The following is a 27,258-nucleotide window of genomic DNA, read 5'->3' on the forward strand; positions in this document are numbered from 1 at the left end:
GAGACGTAGTTGTGGTGGTGAAGCGGAGGAACAACATGCCACTAGCGGTACTAAATCACTCCGGCTACGTTGTTCCTTCCGTGTCAACAAGGCTGAGGCGTGTCGTAATATCTGTATCAGGGTTATGTTGGTGGGAGGGGGTAGGGAGGGAAGAGAGGAGAAGGCTAACAGGAGAAAGAGGTGAGGAGAGAAGGAAACGAGGAAGAAGAGGGGGAAGAGAAGAGGGGAAAGGAAAATGTACTACAGGTTTGATTGTTTTGGAGTTGGGGTAGGGAGGACACGGGGAGGTGGAGGAGACAGGGTGAAGGAGGAGAAAAGGGGTGAGGAATGAAAGGGGAAGAGGAAGAATGTGGAGTAGAGGAAATTAGAAAAGAGTGGGCGGGCGTGCGGGTGGGTGGGTGGGTGTGGCTGCAATAACAGAACAAGGGCCAGTAATGAGGACAAGATATGACTACTTATCCTCTTGTCTCTCTTTCCCTCTCCCTCCCTCCCTCCCTCCCTCCTCCTCCCTCCCTCCTCCTCCTCCTCCCTCCCCTCCCTCCCAACTCTCCCATCCTCCCTCCCTCTTTCCCCCTCCCTCACACACCTGATGTCTTCCTCTCCCCTCTCTCCCTCTTTCTTGCCACTTCTTCCCAATCTACTGCATATTTGAGTGTCCTGGCTCCCCCTTCACATCTCTTCTTTAATTCACCTTTCTGACCTTGTATGCTTTCACTTCCTTATCTCTCTCTCTCTTTGTTTCTCTCATAACTCATGCCTGTGGCCCCTTCAATTATTATGGTGTCCTGAGACCAACCACAAGACTTAGGTCAACCGAGGTGCTGCTAGAGGGCGGGTAGTGTGTGCCGGTACTGTGACGTCTGTTGTTCTGGGTCGTCCGTCTGTTTGTCTGACTCGTGCAGCGGTTCAGTATTACTGTGTTAGTGTTGGTCCTCTGTGTGTGTGTACTGCTTCGATGGCTGCTGCTGTTAATACATTCTTTTTATTGTTGTGTTGCCTCTGTTGCTCTTCCGCCGCTGTTGAGTTGCTGGCACCGTTAGCTGTGGCTTGTGTTGAGCGAGGAGGAACTCTTAAGTCGGCCTAATTCTCCTCAGACGGAAGATATCTCCACCTCGGCCTCATCAAAGGTCGCAACACCACACTGAAACATTCATCACCAGGGACAGGATTACACAAGAGGGCTCCAGATGCCACAGTCGTTGGTCCAGTATCCCTCGGCGAATAAGTCAACGCGTTTTCCATCAATTCGTTACCAGAACTCGCCCGCTGTTGTGTCGCCGAGCTGAGGTCAGGTCTTCAATGTGATCACCAAGGTGTTATCAGTCTTTGCTCTGTCATGTAAATTTAAGTCTCAAAAGCCATGTGTGTTTGTTTATTGAGGCTTGTTCTGCGAGGATCATACGTGTGTCCAGCGAAACTCAAACAGCAAGATCAAAGAACGAAGACTGCTGGCGTATTATTGTATGATAGTGCTTGGTCTCTAGTCTGTTTTGGTCACCGTGAAATACTTTACTTTCCCTGGACCGATTGTTTCTAAATTTGAGGAAAGTGTTACTAATATTAAAACGGGCCAGGTCTAGTAATGGTCAGTATGAGAGTAAAGATCGAGGTCAGAGGTCATCAGTAAAGATGAGTCCCACATTACGAGCATTCACAAATCATACTCCCGACCATCTTCCTCCACTGACCTAAGGCTAATGTTAATGGTCACCGGAAGTAGTTAACCTTGATCTACAATAGGCACTCCATGTTTTGGGGTCAACTGGAAGAAATGATCAATGTCAAAGGTCACCGAGAGAGGGTAGTTAAGTGACTCGTGTGGATATAATCTTCCTTGGGTCATTATAATATTGTTCTCTCGGCGGAGCACACAGATTATAACTAGAGCGTAAACCCTTTTAAAGTTTGGGGGTACGAGGGGAAGACATTCTTTTAAGGTTCATAGGCGTGTGGCAAGGCCCTTAGAGTATAGTGACAGGTGTAAGAGCCTCAGTAACACACACACACACACACACACACACACACACACACACACACAAACATTAGGGTCCTTTCAACGTAGATTTATCACCTTGTCGACTCACGGACGGCGATTTGCCTCTTTAAAAAGCCCTCTCATCCCATCCCTCTTATCCCACTCCCCCCACGATACATCCCCTTTCATCCCTCTTCTCTCAATCAGTCCTCCCTTACCTTTCCCTCTCACCCAGTCCTCCCCTCCCCTCTTTTTATGTGACCAATGGAGAGGTTTTTTTTCCTCCCTAGACCTACGGCATTGTGGTCCCCTTTCCAACCTCCTCACTCATTCTCGCGTTGACCATTAGCAGTGAGAGCAGTGACCATTCCTGTACATACGTGGTTACTCACACTGCTGAGTCATGGCTACTCACTACTCAACTCATGGTTACTCACTACTGACTCATGGTTACTCACTACTGGGTCATGGTTACTCATTGTTGGGTTATGGTTACTCACTACTGACTCATGGTTACTCACTACTGACTCATGGTTACTCACTGCTGGGTCATGGTTGCTCACTACTGACTCATGGTTACTCATTGTTGGGTCATGGTTACTCACTACTGTCCCATCGTTACTCATTACTGATTCATGGTTACTCACTACTGACTCATGGTTACTCACTGCTGGGTCATGGTTGCTCACTACTGACTCATGGTTACTCACTACTGGGTCATGGTTACTCATTGTTGGGTTATGGTTACTCACTACTGACTCATGGTTACTCACTACTGACTCATGGTTACTCACTGCTGGGTCATGGTTGCTCACTACTGACTCATGGTTACTCATTGTTGGGTCATGGTTACTCACTACTGTCCCATCGTTACTCATTACTGATTCATGGTTACTCACTACTGACTCATGGTTACTCACTGCTGGGTCATGGTTGCTCACTACTGACTCATGGTTACTCACTACTGGGTCATGGTTACTCATTGTTGGGTTATGGTTACTCACTACTGACTCATGGTTACTCACTACTGACTCATGGTTACTCACTGCTGGGTCATGGTTGCTCACTACTGTCCCATCGTTACTCATCACTGATTCATGGTTACTCACAAGGTTTTATTAAAGGTTTATTGACTTTACTCATATTTATTCTTAACTCATTATTCCAATCTTTGTTTTTATTTCTTTCCGTTTTTTCTTTATTTTCTCTCTTTCTTATCCTCCTCCTCCTCTCTCTTTTCCTTCTCTCCTTTCCTTTTACATTTCCTGTTCTGTTACCTCACCTCCCTTCATGCCTCTTGCCTCTTCTCCTTTACTCCTTCTCCCTCCTTCTATGATCCCTCACCTCTCAGTCGTTTCTTTTTCTTCGTTCCTCTTCCCCCTTTACCGCCTCTCCAACACCCCTCTCGCTTCCTTTCCCTCCCACGCCCATTCTTCACTTCCCAATCTCTCCCTCTCTCTCTCTCTCTCTCTCTCATTAGTCTTGCCTCTTGCTCTCATCGTATATAACTCAGTTCTTCCTCATTAATCTTGTCTTTCTTACTTTCTCTTCCAATTCCTTCCTCTGTTATGTGTATCTCCCTTGTTTGGCGTCCTTATTACCCTCTTTTTTGCTGGAGGTGTGTGTGTGTGTGTGGTATTATTATAATAATAATAATAATAATTAACGCGGTTTATTGAAAGGCTTGTAGTGAAAATATACAGTTACATATTTGGGGAATGGGATACGAATTACAAATAATATACAAGTGACATAAGTGACACAAATAAGACATATAGTAACTTAGATGGGGATCAGCTCAAAATACAGTTCATTTCAACATAGTGACAGTGTAGGGAGCAGTGTTTACTGGGAGTGAATACACTGATTTATTACATGTTATTGATAATTTTTACAATGGTTGGGACTGGGCTGTTCTTATAGCGATCAGTTCGTGCACATATGGGCTGGATGCGGTTGTGGTGTCGAACAGCAATTCTCGGACAGGGGATCTCAGGTAGTAGTAAGGGGCCGGTGTCGAGGATGGTGTAGAAAACTTCTTACCAAATTTGCAGATGAGGTCGTGGTGATGGTCAGTGAGTCGAAGGGTCAGTGTGTTGAGCGCTTGTTGATATGTGTGTGTGTGTGTGTGTGCGTGCGTGCGTGCGTGCGTGCGTGCGTGCGTGTGTGTGTGTGTGTGTGTCGAGGGGATCTGTCTTTCTTCTTCTTCTTCTTCTCCTTCTCCTCCTCCTCCTCCTCCTCCTCTCTCTCCTCTCCCTCCTCTATTTCATCTCCTTCTATGTGTCTATTACTCTCCACTGTCTCCTCCTTACTCTGTTATGGATGCCCCGAATACCGAAGAGACCGGATAACCAGGATAACGGATAACCCTGGCATACCTTCCAGTGGGATATCCGATATATTATGCTAATGTGTATTACAATAAAGCCTCAGTAACTCATTGTCGCCCAGGTCAAGAGGTCACATGAGAGAGAGAGAGAGAGAGAGAGAGACCCGCCTATCATCACGAGACACACCTCCATCACGACACCTCTCTCCCTCCCTATCCCCCTCTCCTCTTCCATCTTCCTTGCCTCCCTATCCCCTCCCTCCCTTCCCTATTCCCTCTCATCCCCCTCCCTTCCTATCTACGTAACCCGGTGGCTGCAGAATTAATTTGCGAGGGAAAAAAAGAAAAGATTTATTAATAAGCGAGATAATGAGTCGAGGGTGTAATAAGGGGCTGACATCTGCTGCCCCCGCTCCTCCTCCGTCAGCCCCTCCTCTGTCAGCTCCTCCTCTGTCAGCCCCTCCTCCGTCAGCCCCTCTGTCAACCCCTTCTCCGTCAACCTCTCCTCCATCAGCCCCATGGCACAGGTGGTGGTCTTGTTACCTGGTCCTCGGGGATGCGTACCATTGTTAATGCCTATGGCCTGGCACTTGACATTATTAGGGACCTGCCTCGCTTTGCCATAAACAGATAAATTGTACCGGGAATTTTCTCCCCACACACTCATCATTCTGTCACTTTATGTAACTTGCTGACAAAACCCATGACCCTTCAGGCTCTTACGCCCTTAATGCATGAGTCATAAAGGCAAGCATGAACTACGCATCCTTCCCAGATGGGCGCTGTAGACGCTTCTGCGCTTCACCTTGCACAGGATGTAAGGGGATGCCCAATAAACTAGCCCCCTCGGGGGCAATCTAAATCTAGTTCCTCCTTGAATTTGAGGTCGAGAGAGAGCGCGTGCAGTTCCGATGGAGTCTTAGTGTAGCTTTGATGCCATTTTGGGTTGCTTTGTGGTCGCTGTTTTGTGTGTCGTTGGTTGTGTGGCTGGGCTAGGTATGTCCCCACTTTTGTATGATTTTTTGTTTTTTATTAAATTTATCTGTGGTGTTGCTGTCCTGGAGGCGCAGAACAAAATGGTGGGTAAGGTACGAACGTAATGATCGACTCGCTTCTTTACCGTTTGGTTTAGATTATTGGCTAAATTATATATACTTTCTGTTGTTATGGATTACTGGATTACCTGAGTTTGTTATTACACGTGTTATCGTTTCATTGTTATCTAATATATATACAGGTTAAACAGCTGCTCATGTTAACTGATCCCATTAACATCTTCTATCTCATTCAACATTTTTTATCGTGTATTTGAATGTCCATGACTACCTACAGTATCTCATAAATTTTTCAAGTCAGTTTACATGACACTGATCTCTTTTCAGTGTTGGCAGGACAGCTAGTAAAGGTGGTCATCATCAGTAGGTGTAAACATTACTTAGTTCCGTAACTTTATACACACAGCATGTTCCTCAAAACCTGATCATACCGCTCACACGTTAAGGGTTGAGTACTGCATCTACCTCACTTAGAGTGCCAGAGCAGCGGCAGCCATTTGAGCAACATAATGCACACAATAGGCTGTTTTCCCACACAGTTTGAGTATGTTTCACGAGATTTTTTTTTTTCGCTTTGCCGCTTGTAGTGTTATTTTTTTTTTCAGTCCTCTTTCACATGGTCACAGCTTTATGTAACCTTCATGTAAGTATTGTAAGTGACTGTGTTAAGTGATTCTGGTGCAGGTTAAGTGACGACCTGACACCCATCATCCCAGCCACCTCACTACCTCCCTAGCTAAGTCTATAGGAAAAACTTGCTGCTTCATTTCTCTCTTGGCCTCCCTCCTCCGCCGCCGCACACAGTCCACAATCGTACTGAATACACACCTAGCCGTCAGCTCCCCAGTTAAGTCTCATTAGTTCTCGTACACACACACACACACACACACACAGATATAATGTAACCAGCCTAAAGCATGATAGCTGCTCTTGTTGATAATGCTACTCTTTTATTTTATTGATATATTTGTTTGCTTCTCTTATGAACGAACGCTATTGTTGTCGTGGTGGTCTGGCCTAGCGGTTTGTCGTGTCAGGATAAACCATCACAGCTGATTTGTTGCCTCTTGTTGTGGGCACAAGTAGCGTATGGTGACCTATGGTGACCTATGGTGACCGTGTGAGCATAGAGCGAGGCGAGGCAAGTCTTTTCCTTGTTCGTGTCTAATGGCCATTGTATGTGTGTGTTTGTGTTTTGCGTAATCAAAACTTCACAACCTCGGCTCGTGCTTTTACTGCTGTCTATCCGTCTGTCTGTCTGTCTAGCCGTCTGTCGGAGGCGGTGCGGACCTCTCAGAATCTCTCGAGGGGACGCGATAGATTGGGGGCCGAGAAAGGGTGGAAAAAATTTAATGTTTGAGTATAAGGAGAGAAGAGTTTTGCCGCCTTACTGATCCTTTCTCTAGCAGCCAATTTAGATGTTTTCACCGATAACTGTAAATACCGATTACGCTGGCTGGTGCGGCAGGGGATAAGGGGGAGTGAGGAGAGAAGTGTGGGAGGGTTTGAGATAAAGGTGAGGGAGGGAAGGTTGATTGTGATATGGGGAAGGGAGGGGAAGGTTGATTGTGATAAGGGGGAAGGGAGGGAAAGGTTGATTAAGATAAGGGGAAGGGAGGAAAAGTTGATTAAGATAAGGAAGGAGGGAAAGGTTGATTGAGATAAGGAAGGGAGGAAAGGTTGATTGTGATAAGGGAAGGAGGGAGATTGATTGAGATAAGGGGAAGGAGGGAAAGGTTGATTAAGATAAGGGGGAAGGGAGTGAAAGATTGATTAAGATAAGGGGGGAAGGAGGGAAAGATTGATTGTGATAAGGGGGAAGGGAGGGAAAGATTGATTGTGATAAGGGGGAAGGGAGGGAAAGGTTGATTGAGATAAGGGGGAAGGGAGGGAAGGATTGATTAAGATAAAGGGGGGAAGAAGGGATAGAGAGGGATAAGGTGGTGGGGGTAGCGGGGAGGAGAGGTAGGTGAAGGTGCTAGTTTATTGGGCACCCCTTTACACCCGGAGAAGGCGAAGCGCAGAAGCAGCCAACATGGAAGCAGCGGCGTTCACACTTGACCTTCTTAGGCTTGTTGAAGGGTGAGCGAGAGTGACTTGAGGTTGTGGTAGGGATTTATATATAGAGAATGGGTGTGTAGAGATAGAGGCGGCGGGGGGGGTCTGAGGAAGATATCAAGGGTGAGGGATAAATGACGCTGAGGTATTGCCCATCCCCCTCCCCTCCCTCCTTCCTCCCTCCCTCCTCCTCTCCTGCCTCCTCCCTCCCTTCCACCCTCCCTCCCCTCCTCCCTCCCCTCCTCCCTCCCTCCCTCCCTCCCTCCCTCCCTCCTCCCTCCCTCCTCCTCCCTCCCTCCCCTTCCCCTCCTTCCCCGTTCAGTCTTAAGGCAGATCGTGATAGTTTTATTCCATCAGTTATGAGTTTGTATTTTCTTTTAAGTTATAATCATATTTGTTTATCTCTGTGTGTTGGGGGTTACTTGAGCTCGGTGACGTAGAGCAGTAAAGAGGTAATCTATGATGGCCTCCAGGTAACTGTTGACGGTCAGGTGTGGTGCAGTGTGTAATGGTCGTTAGTGCCAGGTTTGTATGACGTCACCAACCCTGGCACCAACTATACCTCCCTTAGCTACGGTGATCACAGAAGCCATTATGGGATAAAATAGTCTCAGTCTGTTCGGTAATTGGCTACGATAATCTAATTTCTGTTACTAGATAAGATAACCCCCAGCTCTCCTATTGGCGGAGATGATTATCCCTGTCCAGTTATTGGCTAAGATAATCCCAGGCTCGGTATTGGCCAAGGTGATGGGGTTGGGGGAGGCCGTCCGGGAAGCAGCGATTACCGTGGGCCGGAGGGAAGGAGATGATGATGATGATGTCTAGTGAAGGTCGTGATGCTGATGGTGAGTGTTGTTGTTATGGTGAGGTGTGGTGAGGGTCAACCTGAGATATATATATATATATATATATATATATATATATATATATATATATATATATATATATATATATATATATATATATATATATATATATATATATATCTTATGCACTATAGTTTAAGGATCTTGTTGTGGTGGAGAGGCAATACCATCATAAAACATATCTATTATAGCAATTACAGTGAGTAGCTAACGGTGAATTATAGTGTGTGTGTGTGTGTGTGTGTGTGTGTGTGTGTGTGTGTGTGTGTGTGTGTGTGTGTGTGTGTGTGTGTGTGTGTGTGTGTGTGTGTGTGTGTGTGTGTGTGTGTGTGTGTGTGTGTGTGTGTGTGTGTGTGTGTGTGTTTTGATTCTGGTGATACAACAAACAGTATAGTGGTGAAAAAAGTTGGAAGAGTGAAGAAAAAAATATTCATTGTTTTTGTTATGGTTGATACGGGAGGTGGAAGTCATTACAATAGATGGATGGAGACCGGGACGTGGCTTAGGGTCTGGGTTAGAGTCGGGGTCGGGGTCGGGGTCGGGGTCGGGGTCGGGGCTAGAGCGTCCACCACTAACTGCTCTTCCGGGGTTTTGTCTCTCTCTTTACTTTTATATAATGAAGCAAGATCTGTATTAATGTCTTTCATAATCTCTTTGTGTTAAAAAGTTTTACCCCTTAGGGACGAGGGTGTCTCTGGGCTGAGGTAAATCGTCAGGCCGTAGACAAATTAAATATTAATAGTGGCGTCCAGCATAGTGAAGGGATTGTGTGGTGCAGTGTGTGAGGGTCGCCTCCATAATCTCCCTCATGTGTGCTTATAAAGTTCTTAGAAAATTACTTGGTCATTATTATACCCTCAGTGTGTGTGTGTGTGGGGGGATGTATTTATCAACAAAAGGTAGGCTTCTCTAAGCTCATCCATGGAGTGTCTGATAACGTATTGTACCGGTGATGGAAAATATAATAAGTGATTTATTGTTTATTATGAACCGAGGTAACGCTCTCTCTCTCACACGGGAGTCTGGTAAATATAAGTATTTTGTATATAAGGTGTGTGGCTCTCAGTTTGTGTTTAGTGTCTGAAAAAGTTTGTGTCAGCTTGGAGTGTTGAAGACCAGCTCTCACTCACGCACGTCCTGCCAATAATTCACCTCAGTTGTGTCTCCAGTAACACACACAGCTGCGGTGAGAGGTGGACGTCGTCTGCTGCCCACCACTCGCTGGCGAAATTGTCACACAAGAATTTCTTTTTCTAAAGGTTGTAGACGGCACTGCCGGGTGTTACGTACGTTCTCACTGCCTGTAGCCGCTGCTGTTGCTGAAGGATTTACAAAGGTTCAGTTATTTTTGTTAATTGGAGGTGGGAGTTGTTGTTGTTGTTAAAAGTTATGGGTGGTAATATTGTTGTGGTGTGGCGACTTAAGACAGTGGAAGTTTTTATCCCTCACCAGTAAGACGACAGACAGGCAGTTGGTTGAATCATCTAACGACAGGTAATATAAATTAAAATTTTTGTATTAAAATGTATCTGGACGTCTTCCACAAGAGATGGTGACCTAGTAATGTTCATAGAGCGTATTGTGTGGTGGGAGGAGCAACAGGAAGCAGTGTGTCTCCACCCGGACGCAGCTTGTGTGCCCCATGGCTCAGTGGTTGTGTTGCACGTAGGAGAGTCACGAGGGGTAAGGGGTCGTGCAATACCTCTCAGGGTCGGGTCTCGCTTACATCTACCCATAGCTGTCTCTGTTCCGGGTGATGTGAGTGTTGTGATTGTAAGCTGTGTACAGTATTATGTAACACACTCATTGATCAACATAATGCGCTGCTGTGGCGTAAGGAATGAGTTGTTAACCGCGGTAAGAAATAGCAGTGTGGTTAGGGTGGTGTGGCGTGGCGTCCTTGTTTACATAGAGCAGCTGGTGGCGGGTAATGATGCGAGTCTTCTTGCTTTTGTGTTTGTTGGCTAAGACAGTGAGGTTGAACAAGTATTTTTGTCTTGTTCAGTGTTACTAACTTTACGGTGTTAAAGGTTAATAGGTTGTGAAGCTGGATATGTCGTGGTTAAGGGATAGTGTCTGATAGTGAGCGTCTGGTGTTGGTGATCACGAGAGATAGTGGCTGATGGTGATGGTTATAGGGGATGGTGTGAACAGAGAGGGAGGAGGGGAGGGTAATGAACTTCTCTCCCTTTGTCTGTGTCGGATCACATGCAGGACTTCCCAACTCTCCCTCCCTCCTCCCTCCCTGTCTCTCCCTCTGCTTAAATTAATGTTATGTAATTTGTCGTCGGGAAGGATCGTTGTAGCCCCGTTTTGTGAGCCATTAAGGATCTATATTTCCCTTAATCGCCCTCCTCCACTTCTGTTCCTCCTCTTCCCCTCTCTTTCTCCTGTCTCTCTCTTCCTCCTTCTCCCTCTTCCTCCTTCTCCTCTTGTCTCTTGCTTCTCCCCCCTCCTCTCCCTGTTTTTTCACCTCCTGTCACTCTTCTTCCGCCTCCTCCTCCTCTTCCTCAAGCCTCATCTCTTTTCCTGCAATGAGCTTCCTTCTTCGGTCCTCCGCCTCTCTGTTCCTAAATAGCTCCTTTATTCCCTCCACCTCCCTCTCCCTCTCTCTCCTCCCTCCCTCCCCTCTCCTCCCTCCTCCCCCTCTCTCCCCTCCCTCCCTCCTCCCTTCCCCTCTCTCCCTCCCCTCTCTCTCCTCCCCCTTCTCTCCCTCCCCTCTCTCTCCCTCCCTTCTCTCTCCCTCCCCTTCTCTCTCTCCCCTCCCCTCTCCTCCCCTCTCTCTCCCTCCCCTCTCTCTCCCTCCCTCTCTCCCTCCCCTCTCCTCCCTCTCCTCCCTCTCCCCTCCCCCTCTCTCCCTCCCCTCTCTCTCTCCCTCTCTCTCTCTCCCGCCCAGCATTTCTTCCGTGTTGCGTGTGCATCCTCGCTCAACCCTCCTCCACATCCTCTTCCACCTTCCCCTTAGCCTACCACATCCACCTAACCTCCACTTCCCCTCACACCTTCACTACCACCTTCACCACCTCCACCCAAACCTACACCTAAATCTTCAGAAACAACTCCATTCACACCTACACCTCCATCTACACCCAAACCTACACTCAAAAATCAATCACACGATACATTTAAAATCTTCCACGCCACAAAATAATAAATAAAAATACTAATGACCACAAAATCCCGCATTAAAACCCTGAATACGATATTGTCATGGTAGCGGACTTTTATTTACACTTTTGTTGGTTTTTATTGATGGTGTTAAGAAGAGGACTATATTTTTGTACTGTTTGTGGCAATAGGATTATTTTCACTATTTTACTGTGTCATCACGGGAATACAATAGGTCTTTTATTATGGTTTAGGGAGGGGGGTAAGTTAGGTTAGGTTAGGTTAGGATTACCTCGTGGTGGAAGTGAGGTTAGCTTTTGGATTACCTCGTGGTGGAAGTTAGGTTAGGTTAGGTTAGGATTACGTCGTGGTGGAGGTGAGGCAGTGGTGGTTAAGTAGGTTAGTGGGCAGCCGTCTTTCATCTTCTCGTAGCATATATACGCTATTTGGGCCATTTTTCCTTCCCAACATTTTCATCGTCTGAGCGTGAAACCTTTGTCTGTGTGGGTAGAGAGAATTTGCCCCAGCGCTGTCTTTGTAAGTGGATTTGTCTGTGTGTGTGTATGTGTGTGTGTGTGTGTGTGTGTGTGTGTGTGTGTGTGTGTGTGTGTGTGTGTGTGTGTGTGTGTGTGTGTGTGTGTGTGTGTGTGTGTGTGTGTGTGTGTGTGTGTGTGTGTGTGTGTGTGTGTGTGTGTGTGTGTGTGTGTGTGTGTGTGTGTGTGTGTGTGTGTGTGTGTGTGTGTGTGTGTGTGTGTGTGTGTGTGTGTGTGTGTGTGTGTGTGTGTGTGTGTGTGTGTGTGTGTGTGTGTGTGTGTGTGTGTGTGTGTGTGTGTGTGTGTGTGTGTGTGTGTGTGTGTGTGTGTGTGTGTGTGTGTGTGTGTGTGTGTGTGTGTGTGTGTGTGTGTGTGTGTGTGTGTGTGTGTGTGTGTGTGTGTGTGTGTGTGTGTGTGTGTGTGTGTGTGTGTGTGTGTGTGTGTGTGTGTGTGTGTGTGTGTGTGTGTGTGTGTGTGTGTGTGTGTGTGTGTGTGTGTGTGTGTGTGTTCTTCTTTCTGTTTATCTTTGTTTTTATTAGAATTTCACTTTATTTTATTTTTGTATTTTATTATAATTATTAGAGAGAGAGAGAGAGAGAGAGAGAGAGAGAGAGAGACCTCCTCTTCATATTGTATTGTGATCATTATTCACTCTGTCCTTCATCCTTGTTCATCATTCATTCGTCCTTCACCTTTGACCTTGTGTTTGGACCGGCAACTGTTTCCACTTCAGTTGTCTTGTAATAACCTCAAAGTCTTCCGGTTATTTGTATAGGTCTACGCCTGCCAGCTGCTGTGGTGGCTGACAGACTCTCAATAGCTATGGTCGGTCATGTGTTGAACAATTGTGTAGTAATAATGTTTGGGGGGGGGGGGCTTAGTTCTCTCTATAAGGTTTATTCACCAATTTATTCACCTCATACAATAATAGAAGGTGAGTCAAAAAAACAAACATAATTAACACGAAAAATATCTTGGCCAACAAGTCACTAAACTCTACGGTGTTCGCCCTTCACGTTTCACTATCTCTGTCATCTCAGGTGTGTTGATTAATGGTAAATGCTCTAAATGATTGTTTTGGTGAGTTCTTACGACGTGTAGTAGTTCGTTTATTAGCTGGTGTTTATATTGGTAGTATAAAGTTGTGATACTGTATATAGGCCTAGCTACTGATGTAGGTGGTGGTAGGGGGTATGTGTATAGGCCTAACTCCTGAAGAAGGTCATGGTGGTTGGGTGGGTTGGGGTCCTTGTAACACAGTGGGAGGCCGATTTGAATATATTTTTGAAGATGAATATATCGTGTGTGTGTGTGTGTGTGTGCGCGCGCAATACGTGTGGGTATATGCGTATATGAATGTACAATATCTGTGCACGTGATCTGGCATTATTTAAAGTGACGTAGATAAAATATTGTTCTTTACTATTTGTTACTGATAACGGCGATAACAGTAATGGAGAGTTTTCCCTGCCGCCCCGTTATTACTGCCAAGGCGGGGAATAATTCACGTGTTCTTATCTGTGTTGTGTATTCAGGTGGCGGTAACAGCTCTTGTCTGTCACCGTCCCACCATGAATATTTCGTATTGGTTTGAATTTTAACATAGGTTGGGTAGAACAAAGTGGACGTTATTTTAGATACGGTGAAGTTGGGTGGAAAATATCCTTTGGCCGGTTGGAGGAGGAGGGAGGAGGAGGTAGGTGTGTGTTGAGGGAGGATCTTTTGAAGCACTTGGACATGGGGAAAGGACACATAGAGAGATGTAAAGAGGACATGGGAAAAGTTGGACATTAGGGTATAGTTAAGAGACTGCTGACACACACACACACACACACACACCGGCTCACTCACTCACTCGTATGTTTTTATCCTATGGTCGAGGGCTTTTCCTCACCCCTTCTCCGAGGTCCCTCACTCTTCTTCCTCATGGTGCACCTTCACACTGCTACTTCTACCCCTTCACCCTCACACTGCACTATGCTCACTCCTCCCCCTCACTTTCCCCCTCTTACTCACCCTGTCTCTTCCTCCTCACCCTCATCTTGCCTCCTCCCCCTCACCTTACCCTCTCCACCTTGCCTCCTCACCCTGCCTCACCCCCTCACCCACCCTCCACCCTGCCTCCTCACCCACCCTCCACCTTTCCTCCTCACACTACCTCCCTATCCCCTCACCCCATCCTCTTGCTCCCTCCCCCCCCCTCCTTCACTCCCGCCTCCTCACCATCTTCTGAACGAGGCAGCAGGAGAAGGAGCCCACTGCCTCCGTGTGGTCTTACTGATAGGCTAGACTAGGGCGTGTAGACAGGGGGGATAAGACCAGTTGGACTGTAGGTGGTGAGTGTATTCCCTTAACTGGAGAGAGAGAGTAGGAGAGAGAGAGAGAGAGAGAGAGAGAGAGAGAGAGAGAGAGAGAGAGAGAGAGAGAGAGAGAGAGATAATTGAAGAATAGAAGGAGAACAGAAGGATAAACAAAGGCTGAGGAGTAGGTGGATTAGCAGGCTGTGGGGGGAGAAGCAAACATGTAGGAGTTAAGAGGGGAGGGGGTGGGAAGGAAAGCTGGGAGGCAGAGTCCCTCATCCCGACAAATTGTTGGGATTTAGGGAGGCAGACGAGCAAGTTCAGAGGCAGATGGTGTACTTGGGAGGGGGAGGGACGACAAGGAGGGGGTGTAGGGAGGTGTAAGGATGGATGGGAGGAATGTGAGGGGGTGTAAGGAGGGAAAGGTGGATGGGGTGCAGGATTAGGAAAGGTTGCATGGAGGGATGGGAAGGATAGATGGAAATGTAAGGATTGATGGGTTACATGGAGGGAGAGTTGAGGAAGGGTAGGAGGGAGGGGGCTGCAGGAAGGGCTAAAATCACTCCTATATTGAGTCCTTCTTGGCGCCCTGGTATGGGAAATCTATAGTGTGTTGCCAGCCTCTTGGTCGACTTCCCCGACCTTGTGTTTCTCGCTGCTTAAGAGTATAATAGAGGTGGTGGTCTTAGGAGTCTTATTAGTCCCCCCTGTGGTCTTAGTCTCATAAAATCCCCCTTTTCTTGTGGCCTTTGAGTCTTCTCCTTCCTCCTCTTTTCTCCTATTCTCTCTTCCTTCTCCCTTTCTTAGTCTTCGCCCCGCTCCTCCTCCTCCTCCTAGCCATTGCTCCTCTGCTCCTCCTCCTGGACGCGGGCTGGGCTTCCTGTGAGCAGCTATTTGCAATAATCTTATTTTTCCCGGTCCTCGAGGGTTGCCTGCTCGTTCACCCGGCCTCAGCTCTCGTTTAGGATCCCATCGGTATCGGTATCACCTCCTGCGCTACTACATTACACTGCAACACACTGCAACATCACACAATCTGCAACAACACACAGTCCTAGAACACTCACCACTTTGCAACAAGTTCAACACAAATCTTAGAACACTCACCACATTGCAACACTCACATAGCTCCAATCAACCTCCAACACTCACATAGCTCCAATCAACCTCCAACACTCTGCAACACACCACACACGAACACCCGCCACCACTGCAGTGCAACACCACCAGCTTGCAACAGTATTCCCTCCTAGAACATACATAACGAAGCTGCAACATGTGTCTAGTATTATCCTCTTATTGCTAATATATTCCCGGCATAAATCACCTGAGTCAGACGTCTGCCTAATTGTTCCTTGAATAGTAATGGCGGGCAGACGTGTTTCCTTGGGGTTAGGTTAGGCTAGGTTAGATTAGATTAGGTTAGATTAGGTTTGGTTAGATTAGGTTTGGTTAGATTAGGTTTGGTTTAGTTTGGTTAAGTGAGGTTAGGTCAGGTGAGGTTAGGTTAGGTTAGGTTAGCAGATGTGTTAACTGGGTGTCCAGAAATGATTTCAGGACTTTCTCCTTCCTTTAGATACTAAGTTCATTAAGTGTAATGTCTGTGAGATGCGTGAAGGGTGGGATGAGGGGAGGAGTGTGGTGAAGAGAGAGGGGTGTGGTGACGGAAGGGTTGTGAAGGGAGAGGGGTGAGATGAAGAGAGAGGGGTGTGGTGAAAAGAGAGGGGTGTGGTGACGGAAGGGTTGTGAAGGGAGAGGGTTGTAGTGAGAATAGTTTGTGATGGAAAAAGTGAATGGAAATAGGTGCGTATTGAAGCAGTGTGAGAAAGATGAGGGAAGTAGAAATGGGTGAAGGGAAGGGTGAGGGGGTAGGGTAGTAGGGATGGGTGAAGGGAAGGGTGAGGGGTAGTAGGGATGGGTGAAGGAAGGGTGAGGGTAGGGTAGTAGGGATGGGTGAGGGGGTAGGGAAGCAGGGATGGGTGGGGGGAAGGGTGAGGGGTAGGGTAGTAGGGATGGGGTGAGGGGGTAGGTAGTAGGGATGGGTGAAGGAAGGGCAGAGGGGTAGGGTAGTAGGGATGGGGTGAGGGGTAGTAGTGAGGGATGGGTGGAAGGGAGGGGTGTCTGAAGTGGCTCCGAGGAGAGAAGAGGAGAGGGTGGAGAGAAGAGGGAGAGGAGAGAAGAGGAGAGGAGAGGGCGAGAGAGGAGGAGAGGAGAGAAGAGGGGAGGGTGAGAGAGGAGGAGAGAGAGGGTGAGAGAGGAGGAGAGAGGAGAGAGGAGGAGAGGAGAGAAGCAGGGAGAGAGGGTGAGAGGAGGAGAGGAGAGAAGAGGGGAGGTGAGAGAGGAGGAGAGGAGAGAGGAGAGGGTGAGAGAGGAGGAGAGAAGAGGGGAGGGGTGAGGAGGGGAGGTGGGGTGTGAGGGAGAGGAGGAGGGGTGATGGGGTAAATGGAACAATAGGAAAGAAAGAAAGAGAATGAGGGAGGGAATGAGTGAGGGAGGGGTTTAATGAGGGGAGAGCTGGCATGATGGGCTGAGGGGAGGAGTGACGATAAAAAGAGAGAGGGTGTGAGGGAAGAAATAGAGAAAGGAGGGAAGAGGGAGACAGAGTGTGGGAAGGAGAAGTGATGATGATGTTGATAAGAGGAACAAGTTAATAAAAACATCGATAGGGAATAAAGTGTTGATGATGATGAAGAAGTGATGAGGGCCAGGGAGTGGTGATGAGGGCCAGAGTGGTGATGAGGGCCAGGGAGTGGTGATGAGGGCCAGGAGGAGGAGGGCTAGGGAGTGGTGATGAGGCCAGGGAGGGTGGAGGAGGGGCTAGGGAGTGGTGGAGAGGGGCCAGGTAGTGGTGGATGAGGCCAGGAGTGGTGATGAGGGCCAGGTAGTGGTGATGAGGGCCAGGGGAGGGTGATGAGGGCCAGGTAGTGGTGATGAGGGCCAGGAAGTGGTGGATGACCCTCTCAGGGGCAAGGACGAGAGAAGGTGTAAGGGGGAGCAGAGTAGGGGAGGGGTGAAGGAAGACAGATAGTAGGGAGGGGTGAAGGAAGACAGATAGGAGGGAGGGGTGAAGGAAGACAGATAGGAGGGAGAGAGGGGTGAAGGAGGGAGGGATGGAGTGAGGGAGGAAGGGGTGAAGGAACACACATAGGAGGGAGGGATGGAGGGGTGAGGGTAATTACTCGGGTCACGCTTGATTTACTTCCCTGGTTATGAATTATTGAGGTAATGTGGAGGATAGGATTTCCTCTCACATGCATGTCTAGAGAGAGAGAGAGAGAGAGAGAGAGTGAGAGAGAGAGAGAGAGAGAGAGAGAGAGAGAGAGTGAGAGAGAGAGAGAGAGTGAGAGAGAGAGAGAGAGAGGTCGTGTACTGGCGTGGGAAGAGTTACACCACAGAGAAGGTTTTGTGTGTGTTTTATATGTCTATATTTACCTATTTTTTTGTATACGTCACATAAAGCGGAACACTCGGTATTATGGTGGGTGGGTGGGGTCTCTCTCTCTCACTCTCTCACTCTCTCTCTCTCTCTCTCTCTCTCTCTCTCTCTCTCTCTCTCTCTCTCTCTCTCTCATCCTGTTTACAATGTGGTTTCCAAGCCATAAGTCAGGATTACTTTTACCAGTTCACTCAGTATTGTACAGGTATCTAGCCCCTGTCGATTAGAGGTCAAAGGTCTAGGTCATTGTTGTTAAATCTAGAGTGTTGGCCCGAGAAAGAGGTCACCGTCGTGTTTGTGGTCAATGTGGGCGTGTGGGCGTGGAGGTGGGCCTCTATTGTCTGGGTGTTACAAGTGTGTGGGGGGGAGGGCGGGTGCGTGTGTGTCTCTTTTCTCTTCTTCTCTTTCTCTCTTCTCTCTCACACACACACACACACACACACACACACACACACACACACACACACACACACACACACACACACACTCACACTCACACTCAAAAAGTATTAAGCTGTGTTAACAAATATTAAGTATTATCGACGGGTGTTAACAGATAATGATAATGTTAAACTAGATCATCAGGTGTTTTAACAGACCATAATTAGCACCAGGTAGGGGCAAAATTAAGCAGTGTTGTGTAGTGTTAAGACGTATTGTGTAGTGTTAAGACGCATTCTGTAGTGTTAAAGACGTATTGTGTAGTGTTAAGACGTATTCTGTAGTGTTAAGACGTATTGTGTAGTGTTAAGACGTATTCTGTGGTGTTAAAGACGTATTCTGTGGTGTTAAAGACGCATTCTGTGGTGTTAAAGACGTATTGTGTAGTGTTAAGACGTATTCTGTGGTGTTAAAGACGTATTGTGTAGTGTTAAAGACGTATTCTGTGGTGTTAAAGACGTATTGTGTAGTGTTAAGATGTATTATGTAGTGTTACGACGTATTGTGTAGTGTTACGACGTATTGTGTAGTGTTACGACGTATTGTGTAGTGTTAAGACGTATTGTGTAGTGTTAAGACATATTGTGTAGTAAGCAGATCGCATACGATGCATTGTAAAAGTTACGGACGCATTGTGTAGTGTTAAGACGTATTCTGTAGTGTTAAAGACGTATTGTAGTGTTAAGACGCATTCTGTGGTGTTAAAGACGTATTCTGGTGTTAAAGACGTATTGTGTAGTGTTAAAGACGTATTCTGTGGTGTTAAAGACGTATTGTGTAGTGTTAAGACGTATTGTGTAGTGTTAAGACGTATTGTGTAGTGTTAAGACGTAATGTGTAGTGTTAAGACGTATTGTGTAGTGTTACGACGTATTGTGTAGTGTTACGACGTATTGTGTAGTGTTACGACGTATTGTGTAGTGTTAAGACGTATTGTGTAGTGTTAAGACATATTGTGTAGTGTTAAGACGTATTGTGTAGTGTTACGACGTATTGTGCAGTGTTAATTTAGTAAGTGTTGAGAGTGAAGTGATTGAGTCGGTAGTGGTGGTGGGTGGTGGCGAAAGTAGTAGTGGTGATGGTGCGTAATGGATGGTGTTTGTGTTGATTGTGGTGGATGGTAGTGGTGGTGGTAGATTGTGGTGGATGGTAGTGGTAGTGGTGGTAGATTGTGGTGGTAGATTGTGGTGGTGGTGATGGTGGCTGGCCCGTACCACAGATTGGCTGAGCTTAAGATCCCTGTTTACATACATTATAAAACACACTAAGCCTCACTCTAGGGGAGGTCTCTCTCTCTCTCTCTCTCTCTCTCTCTCTCTCTCTCTCTCTCTCTCAAAACAAGGACGATACAATTAATGCAGTTATTGTAGGAAATCTCAAGTTGAAATAAAAAATAAGTAATCGAGTGAGGGGCGTCAACTCGACCCGGGAGATCAATGTTGGGAGGTGAGGGTAGGGGAGTGGGGTGAGGAGAGGAGACAGGAGAGGAGAGGTGTAGTGAGGGGAGAGGTGAGATGGGGGAGAGGAGAGGAGAGGAGACAGGGGGGAGGGGAGGAAAGGTGTAGTGAGGGTAGGGGGAGAGGTGGGGGAGGGGGGAGAGGAGAGGTGTGGGGAGAGAGAGAGGCGAGAAGGGGAGTAGGAAGAGGTGAGGGAAGAAGGGTCAGGAGAGAAGAGGGTGAAAGGGTAGGGATGGTCGGTGGTAATGAGGTCAAGAGGTTAAGTGGCAATGGTTGAACTGGTTAAAGGAAGTCTTGGGGCGATGACTGGAATATGGTTGTGTGTGTGTGTGTGTGTGTGTGTGTGTGTGTGTGTGTGTGTGTGTGTGTGTGTGTGTGTGTGTGTGTGTGTGTGTGTGTGTGTGTGTGTGTGTTAAAATAGTACGTCGAGAAATTCTTCCTTAAAGGGGTGAATGGGGGAGGAAAAGTAGGGGCAGAAAGATCGTAGGGATGGAGAGAGGGAGGGAGGGAGGGGGAGAAGAGAGGGGGAGAGGGAGGGGGGAAGAGGGAGGAGGGGGAGGGAGGGAGAGGGGGGAAAGGGGAGGGAGGGAGAGAGGAGGAGGGGGAGGGAGGGAGGGAGAGGAGGGGAGAGGAGGATAGAGATAGGGAGGAGAGTAGGGAAGAGGAACAGGTGAATGAATAATTAAATGTGTAATAAGTAGTAGTAGTAGAAGTAGTAGTAGTAGTAGTAGTGATCGACTGTCCTTCTCTCTCCGTCGGTCGGCTTTGCTCTGCCTCAGGGGAACGAGAGCTTCTGCCCCTACTCCGTCAACTGCTGCAGATATCGACTATGAGGCTACAGTCACCGAATGCCGCATCGATCTGCGGCTCAACTAATTTAACACAGATAGGATAGTTGCTTATGTATTAGGATAGTTAATATTAAGGTAAATAAATGGTGGCGAAGGTGTGGCTATTGGGGGAGGCTGGAGGCCACGTTTAAAAAAAAAAGTAGTAGTAGTAGTAGTAGTAGTAGTAGTAGTAGTAGTAGTAGTAGTAGTAGTAGTAGTGCTGCCTCCATTTAATATGATATAGAGAGTCTTGTAATGTTTCATCAAATAATTGGCTTCTGCTGTAACAAACTAGTTATGGATCGTTACGGTATACAATTACAGTAGTCTCAGGTAGATTTAATTAGTGTGGTGTCTCCTGTAACGTTTAATATCGACGTATTTTATTTTTAGGTTTACAATTTTTGTTTATTTCTCTGACACTGGATATTGTTTACTATTTTTACTTTTTTTTTTTGATATGTGACTCCTACGCCCAAGACTCTTACTGTCAGAAAACGAGAAAGCTTAACAGAGAAATAACGTGGTATAGGTTAGGTTAGGTTTGGTTTGGTTTGGTTAGGTTAGGTTTGGTTAGGTTTGGTTTGGTTTGGTTTGGTTTGGTTTGGTTTGGTTTGGTTTTGTTTGGTTAGGTTAGGTTAGGTTTGGTTTGGCTTGGTTTGGTTAGGTTAGGTTTTGGCAGATTAAGTTTTGTTAGGTTAGGTCAGGTCAGGTTAGGTTAAGTTAATTATGAAGGATATATTCCACCATCACCTTTAAGTAAATCATCGTTAAAAAAAAATAATCAAAGTTTGTAGCAGTGAAAGTAAACACAGAAATTTATACCCAAGTTGAGGAATTACCGTCATTATTCACACGTTGATGAAGCGTCCAGATGGGGGGGGGGGTTAGGTTTGCCTACCACGTGTGACTGTTGGCCAACTTGGGTGTGTGTGATGTAGGATTAATTGACAAACTTGGACGAGGCTACTGTTTGGCTAACGAGGGATAAGGGAAAGGGGGGTGAGGGGAAGGGAGGGGTGAGGGGAGGGGAGTCAGTCTGTCTTGATTACCTTACAACTACCAATATTACTTTTCGATATACCATTAATTTCCTTTTAACTTAGACGACGTTCAACACTTTATAATTTTTTCTTCTGTAAGTTTGTGTGTAAATAACTGATTATTTTTTTTATTAGTCGTTAATCGTGGCGGCTGGTCAAAGCGTCAGATGTAAACAGAAATAGTCTCGTTGGCTCTAGTCTCTCGTTCTGTCTCCGAGGGTTAGAGTTCGAGGCTGTCTGAAGAATGTTGATCCCCTTATATAGGAAGATCTCCCCCGGGCCACAAGGAAGACAGCCCCCCCTCTCCTCTCTACCCCCTCCCCTCTCACCCCCCATCAGGGAAGAAAGACCACACTAAAACTTCCTCTGTCAGGATCCACACAGTGCTATTCTTGGACCACCTAATTTCCTGTCGGGCTCACTTTAAAGACCACAAATATCATGTCTTTGGGTTGGCGCGTTCCTTTAGTGGGCCCTGAGAGGAGTGGGGAGGGGGTAGGGGAAGGGAAGGGAGAAATTGGAAGGGGGAGGGGGAAGTGAGGGAGGGGGGAGAAAGGAGAGGGGGAGGGGAGGCATGTTATAGGAGTACTAGCTTGTTCTTGTGAGTCTCTCTCCATCAGTATATCTGCAGAAGAATGTATTTTAAACTACATACAGTAATAATTATGCCTCAAGGTTTCTACAGTTCAGTATCACATCAGGCCAGCCACTCTTCCTTGGCCCTACAGATACCTCGAGTGTCTGAAGAAGAGCAAGAAGACGTAACATTACCATATCTCTTTTTATAACTTGGTGGCCCTGGGTCGTGTGGTGTAGGGGCTGGAGTGGTGGTGGCCGGGAGCTGTAGGTTGAGGAGGGATGGGTGCGTGTGTGGGTGGGTGTGTGGTTGTGTAGGTGGGAATGGGGAGATGGTTGTTGTTGTGGTGGTTGTTGTTCGTCTTGGTTGTGTTGGATTAATTGAGTACCGGGGAACTTACCCTAGATCATCTCAAGCTGTAGTGAGATATCGTTGTTACCATGTGAAGGTTCCCTGGTTTAGACTTAAGTTAAGGATTACCATTGAGTGAAAGAAGTCTTGGGTACTTTTATCCCAAACTGTCTTAGATATTTCATTTGTATTAAAATTAAGTATATAAATTATTATTATTTTTTTCAAGAACCTGACTAAAGTTTTTAATAAAGAGTAAAATGGTAATTGTGACGAATCAATAATTCTCTCTCTCTCTCTCTCTCTCTCTCTCTCTCTCTCTCTCTCTCCTCCGTCTACCTCCTCGCAGTCCTTGTTCAGCCGAGGTTTATAAACTTCCTCCTCACAGCTGGCAGTATGTCATGGAGTCCCTCAATAACCCGCCAGTCTCTGCTTTGGCCCCAACGTTTGTGTCAGCGAGTTTTATTTGTATTTTATTTTATTTATTTTTGGCCCGGGAATCACATCTCTCAAACCCACCTGTGTACTGTACCTTTGGTGTGCCGCTTAATTAAGACCTTGGAGTTGTTGATGTTGAGACACTGGGGGGGGGCTGACTGTGTGTTCGTAGTGTTTAATTGTGAGAGAACCTGACCCCACTAGTCTTGTTCTCACTGGAAGGGTTATTTAAGTCTCCTCCGGTAACAGTGGTGTAGAGTATGGAAGTATAGGATTGTTGTTTTGTCTCTGTCTCTGTCTGTCTGTCTATCTGTTTGTCTTGTCTGTCTGTCTCTTTTATCAGTTTTCCTTTGCGTTCATTACACACACACACACACACACACACACACACACACACACACACACACACACACACACACACACCAACTGTAGGAAAAAACACCCACCCATTATTTCAGGGATAAACTCGAGTCAGTCTTGTAAACACGACCATTATAATGATGATAATGGTAACACAGGAGGTGGAATGTATAGCCTGTTATTACGGCTGTCGGGGAGAAACTAAAGTTATTATTGAAGATTTTTACAATTTTTATTTTATGATATATTTTTTTTTAAGATATGGTGATGTTTTATTCTGACTTGATGCTGATTCAGAACTTGTACTCATCCCTTCACAACCTTATGGAACTCTATCGATACTTGTACTCTGTTTTGACACCTGTACTTTGCCTTGATACTTGTCAAGACAGAATAATTCGTATTAGTTTTTATGGTTACAATTATTATATTATTATTATTATTGTTGTTTTGTTTTGTTGTTGTTGTTGTTATTATTATTATTACCAATTTTTCATGTACATACGGTAACGCGAGCTACGGACAGTGACCTGACCAATCAAAAGTTGAAAAGTTAACACGTACAGGTTTGAGCGACGTGTTGACCAATCAGTGTTAGGCAGCCATGACTGACACGCCAGGTTGGCCCCCTGACCCCCCCTCCCCCCTCACCTCTGTCTGTCACTGTGCTGGTGTGATGATGCTGCCCCCTGACCCCCTTCAACCCCTGTGACCCCCTGACCCCCCTGACCCCCATGACCCCTGTCACTGTGCTGGCGTGATGGTGGACGAGCTTTAACAAGAACTTTTAATGGCCAGTACAGAATGTTGACTTTTAGCATCGCCAGCCGCCTCTGTTAATTCCATTTCTGTCTGACCGAGAGTATTTTATCCAGGAGGCGGCGCTGACGTAGTTTTTGGCTAGTTTTGACCTGTTTTTTTTTTATTAAGTTGTTAACTCTAGCGTGACATATGATTCCTACAGTTTTTTTCACCATTAAACAATTTCAGTAATAATTTGTTTTAGTTGTATTTATCATTTATGTTGAAAATGTCCGCGTTCGTCTACAGTGTCTACACCAACAAGGGCGGCGGTGCACACACACACACACACACACACACACACACACACACACACACACACACACACACACACACACACACACTCCCTCCCTAAGTATGTGATGGTTACATTACTGCATTACTGACTGGTGTGGTGACCCTCCGTTTAGTGGTGTGAGGGGAAGCAGTGGGCAGGAAGGCGTATGTATTGTCCCTTGTAAAGTTTCCTTCTTTTGTTCGTTAAGTTGTCGCCTTCAATTAGTCATCTGTTGGGTTCCCACATACAGTACAGTACAGTTGGTTGACTTTAATGGCTCACTGTTTATGTCTTCAGTACTTGGGTTTTTCTTTAGTGGCTCCTAGATTGTCTTCATTACCTGGTATCTGTATGGGCCTCGAACAAAGGACGTGTTCAACCCCATCTCTCTCTCTCTCTCTCTCTCTCTCTCTCTCTCTCTCTCTCTCTCTCTCTCTCTCTCTCTCTCTTTCTCCTCTCTCTCTCTCTCTCTCTCTTTCTCTCTCTCTCTCTCTCTCTCTCTCTCTCTCTCTCTCTCTCTCTCTCTCTCTCTCTCTCTCTCTCTCTCTCTCTCTCTCTCAGTACAGCTCCTGAGTGCCAGAGAGACTCGATGCGTCTCGCTCTGTCTTGGTGAATAACTCAAGATAGCCGATCACCCCTCTAGGCTATCGTGCCGCCCATTTAAGCTATCGTGCCGCCCATTTAAGCTATCGTGCCGCCCATCTAAGTTAACGTGCAGCCCATCTAAACTTTCGTGCCGCCCACCTAAGTTACCAGTGGCCCTCTAAAATACCGTGTCGCCCCTCTAAACACCAAGTGCCCTTGCATCTAAGCTTTCATTTGCCCACTGGCTAAATGCCGCCACCTAAGCTACCCATCCATGCCCCTCTAGCTACCGTGCCCGCCCCTCCTAGCTACCGTGCCCGCCCTCAGCTGTGCCCCTCTCTAAACTACGCGGCAGGAGGGAGGAGGTTGAGGTGCCTATCATGAAAGCTTCCTTTGGCTCCGCGAGAGTTGTTCCACAAGTATTTAAGCCATAACATAGATGCTTAACTTGACCTGTCATGCATGTGTGTGTGTGTGTGTGTGTGTGTGTGTGTGTGTGTGTGTGTGTGTACTCGTATTGTTAGTAAAATAATTAAAGATCCTCAACACACAAAACTCTGCTGTCCGGCCACAAAACTCTGGTATCCGGCCACAAAACTCTGGTATCCGGCCACAAAACTCTGGTACCCGGCCACAAAACTCGGCTACCCGGCCACTAAACCCTCAGGACTACGTTTTTACCTCCTCTGGGTATGGGAACCACGAGATAATTCTTCCCATTCGAGATTTAGGTCAGGATGTTTCAGGTAACGTCAAGCTGAATTTAGGGCTTCTGTAACCAGTTTAAAGGTGTAAAGAGTGGAAGTGAGGATAGTGGGAGGTGAGAATGAAAACGTGGATTCCATTAATTAGTCACACGATGCATTAATGTTCCTGTTGGAGCTATAAAACGATAATTGGCTCCAGGATAATGAGTTTTTGTATTCATTGTTATATGTGTAAAGTTTGGGTGCAAGTTTTATATACATATTTACAGTATATAATTTCTTATAATAAACTTGGCTTTGAGGTCATGTCATATATCAGTTGTTGCGAGCAGTTGAATGAGATCTATTAAGGTACCTGGTAGTGTTTTACCCTGGTGAGGAGTCGTCTGAAGGTTCGGGTTAACACACACACACACACACACACACACTCACACGCGCGCACACACACACACACACACCAGGTGCTACTCTCACGTGTTGGCTGGCTACCTTCACATTCAATTTACATCTAATTACACTAAGACTTTAATTAATTAACATTCCGTGGTAAAGATTCAATGAGTTAATCTAAGTCGTGTGTTGTAGGAGCGAGATGTCTGATGTTGCTACATAATTACAAAGTTAACGAGGTATTGCTTCACGCTCTTGTCCTCACACCTCCTCTATTGTGTTACATCTTACTATGGAACTTTATGCACATTATGATAACTTCAATAACACCAATTCTTGCTTGATGGCTACCAGTGACTTATGCGTTCGTGGTGTTTTATTTGGGTAGAACTTGTAGGTAAACATATCAACTGGAGGAGAACACTGGAGTCAGGTTCTCTTCACTGTTCGTCTGGCAGTGTTTGGTTCTTGGTCTTAACTTCGGGTCATGCTGCTGTAAGCCTTTAACTATGTGAGGGGTTTCAACTATAAGCCTTTGAGGACTGATGATGGTTTAAGCTATTAACCTTTACCGAGGGATAATTATGCCTTTAAAGGGATATACCGTCGTCCACAAAGGGATTAATTCTACCGAGATTAATTCATTTCATTAGATTTCCAGGACGATTTTAGTAGTGTGTGTGAGGTTGGGGTGTGGGGAGGGGTAGAAGTACACACGCACTTGATGGTGGAGGGTGACGTGTCGAGGGTGTCCATGGTGTGTCTCCGGCTAGGGTCACGGGGTGGTGTGTCAAGTCCTCTTGTCTTGGCAGATTTCCTGAGTTCAATTTTGCCTGGCTCAAGTCTTTTTCCTTCTTGTTTTGTCTGACCTCCACTTGTAACTCTCTCTCTCCCTCTCCTTTATCTTCTCTAATCTCGCATTGTTTCTCTTATTTGTGTCTCACTGTCGTTCTCCACACACCTGACCCTCTACACACCTGACACCACCACACACCTGACACCTCACACACCTCACACTTCCCACACATCTGACACCCCACACACCTGACACCCCCATATACCTGACACTTCCCACACATCTGACACCCCACACACCTGACACCTCACACACTGACCCCCCCACTAGCCTGCCCCCCACTCCACCTCTATACCATCGTACTCATTAGGTATTAAATTATGTATCCTCAGGTCCTCAGCCTTTGTATTTGTCTTAGCTGTGCGAGAATGTTATCGCTTCTGTCTGTATGTGGTGGTTGGTTGAGAGAAAGGATACTGCTGGCTGATTGGGTGGGTGGGTGGGTGCTGGACTCTGGGCGTGGGTTAGAAATATCCTTTGTC

General features: G+C 46.5%; 1 protein-coding gene across 11 annotated transcripts in view; it reads left to right on the top strand.

The window, feature by feature from the left end:
• Positions 1-27,258, top strand: part of LOC121862231 (BTB/POZ domain-containing protein 10-like) — a 156,030-nt gene that overhangs the window by 35,442 nt on the left and 93,330 nt on the right. For 5 of the 11 annotated variants that reach the window (XM_042360443.1, XM_042360707.1, XM_042360357.1 and 2 more), the window contains exon 3: positions 5,687-5,722. The exons of 3 other annotated variants lie outside the window; for them this stretch is intronic. In XM_042360443.1, the coding sequence (XP_042216377.1) occupies positions 5,687-5,722 (36 nt within the window). Of the gene's footprint in view, positions 1-5,686; positions 5,723-27,258 lie in introns of those variants that run through there. 3 more of the 11 variants (XM_042360922.1, XM_042360848.1, XM_042361058.1) reach the window with 2 other exon arrangements.

The sequence above is a fragment of the Homarus americanus genome, unplaced genomic scaffold (genome assembly GCF_018991925.1).
Source record: "Homarus americanus isolate GMGI-L3 unplaced genomic scaffold, GMGI_Hamer_2.0 scaffold41626, whole genome shotgun sequence".
Taxonomy (NCBI): Eukaryota; Metazoa; Arthropoda; class Malacostraca; order Decapoda; family Nephropidae; genus Homarus; species Homarus americanus.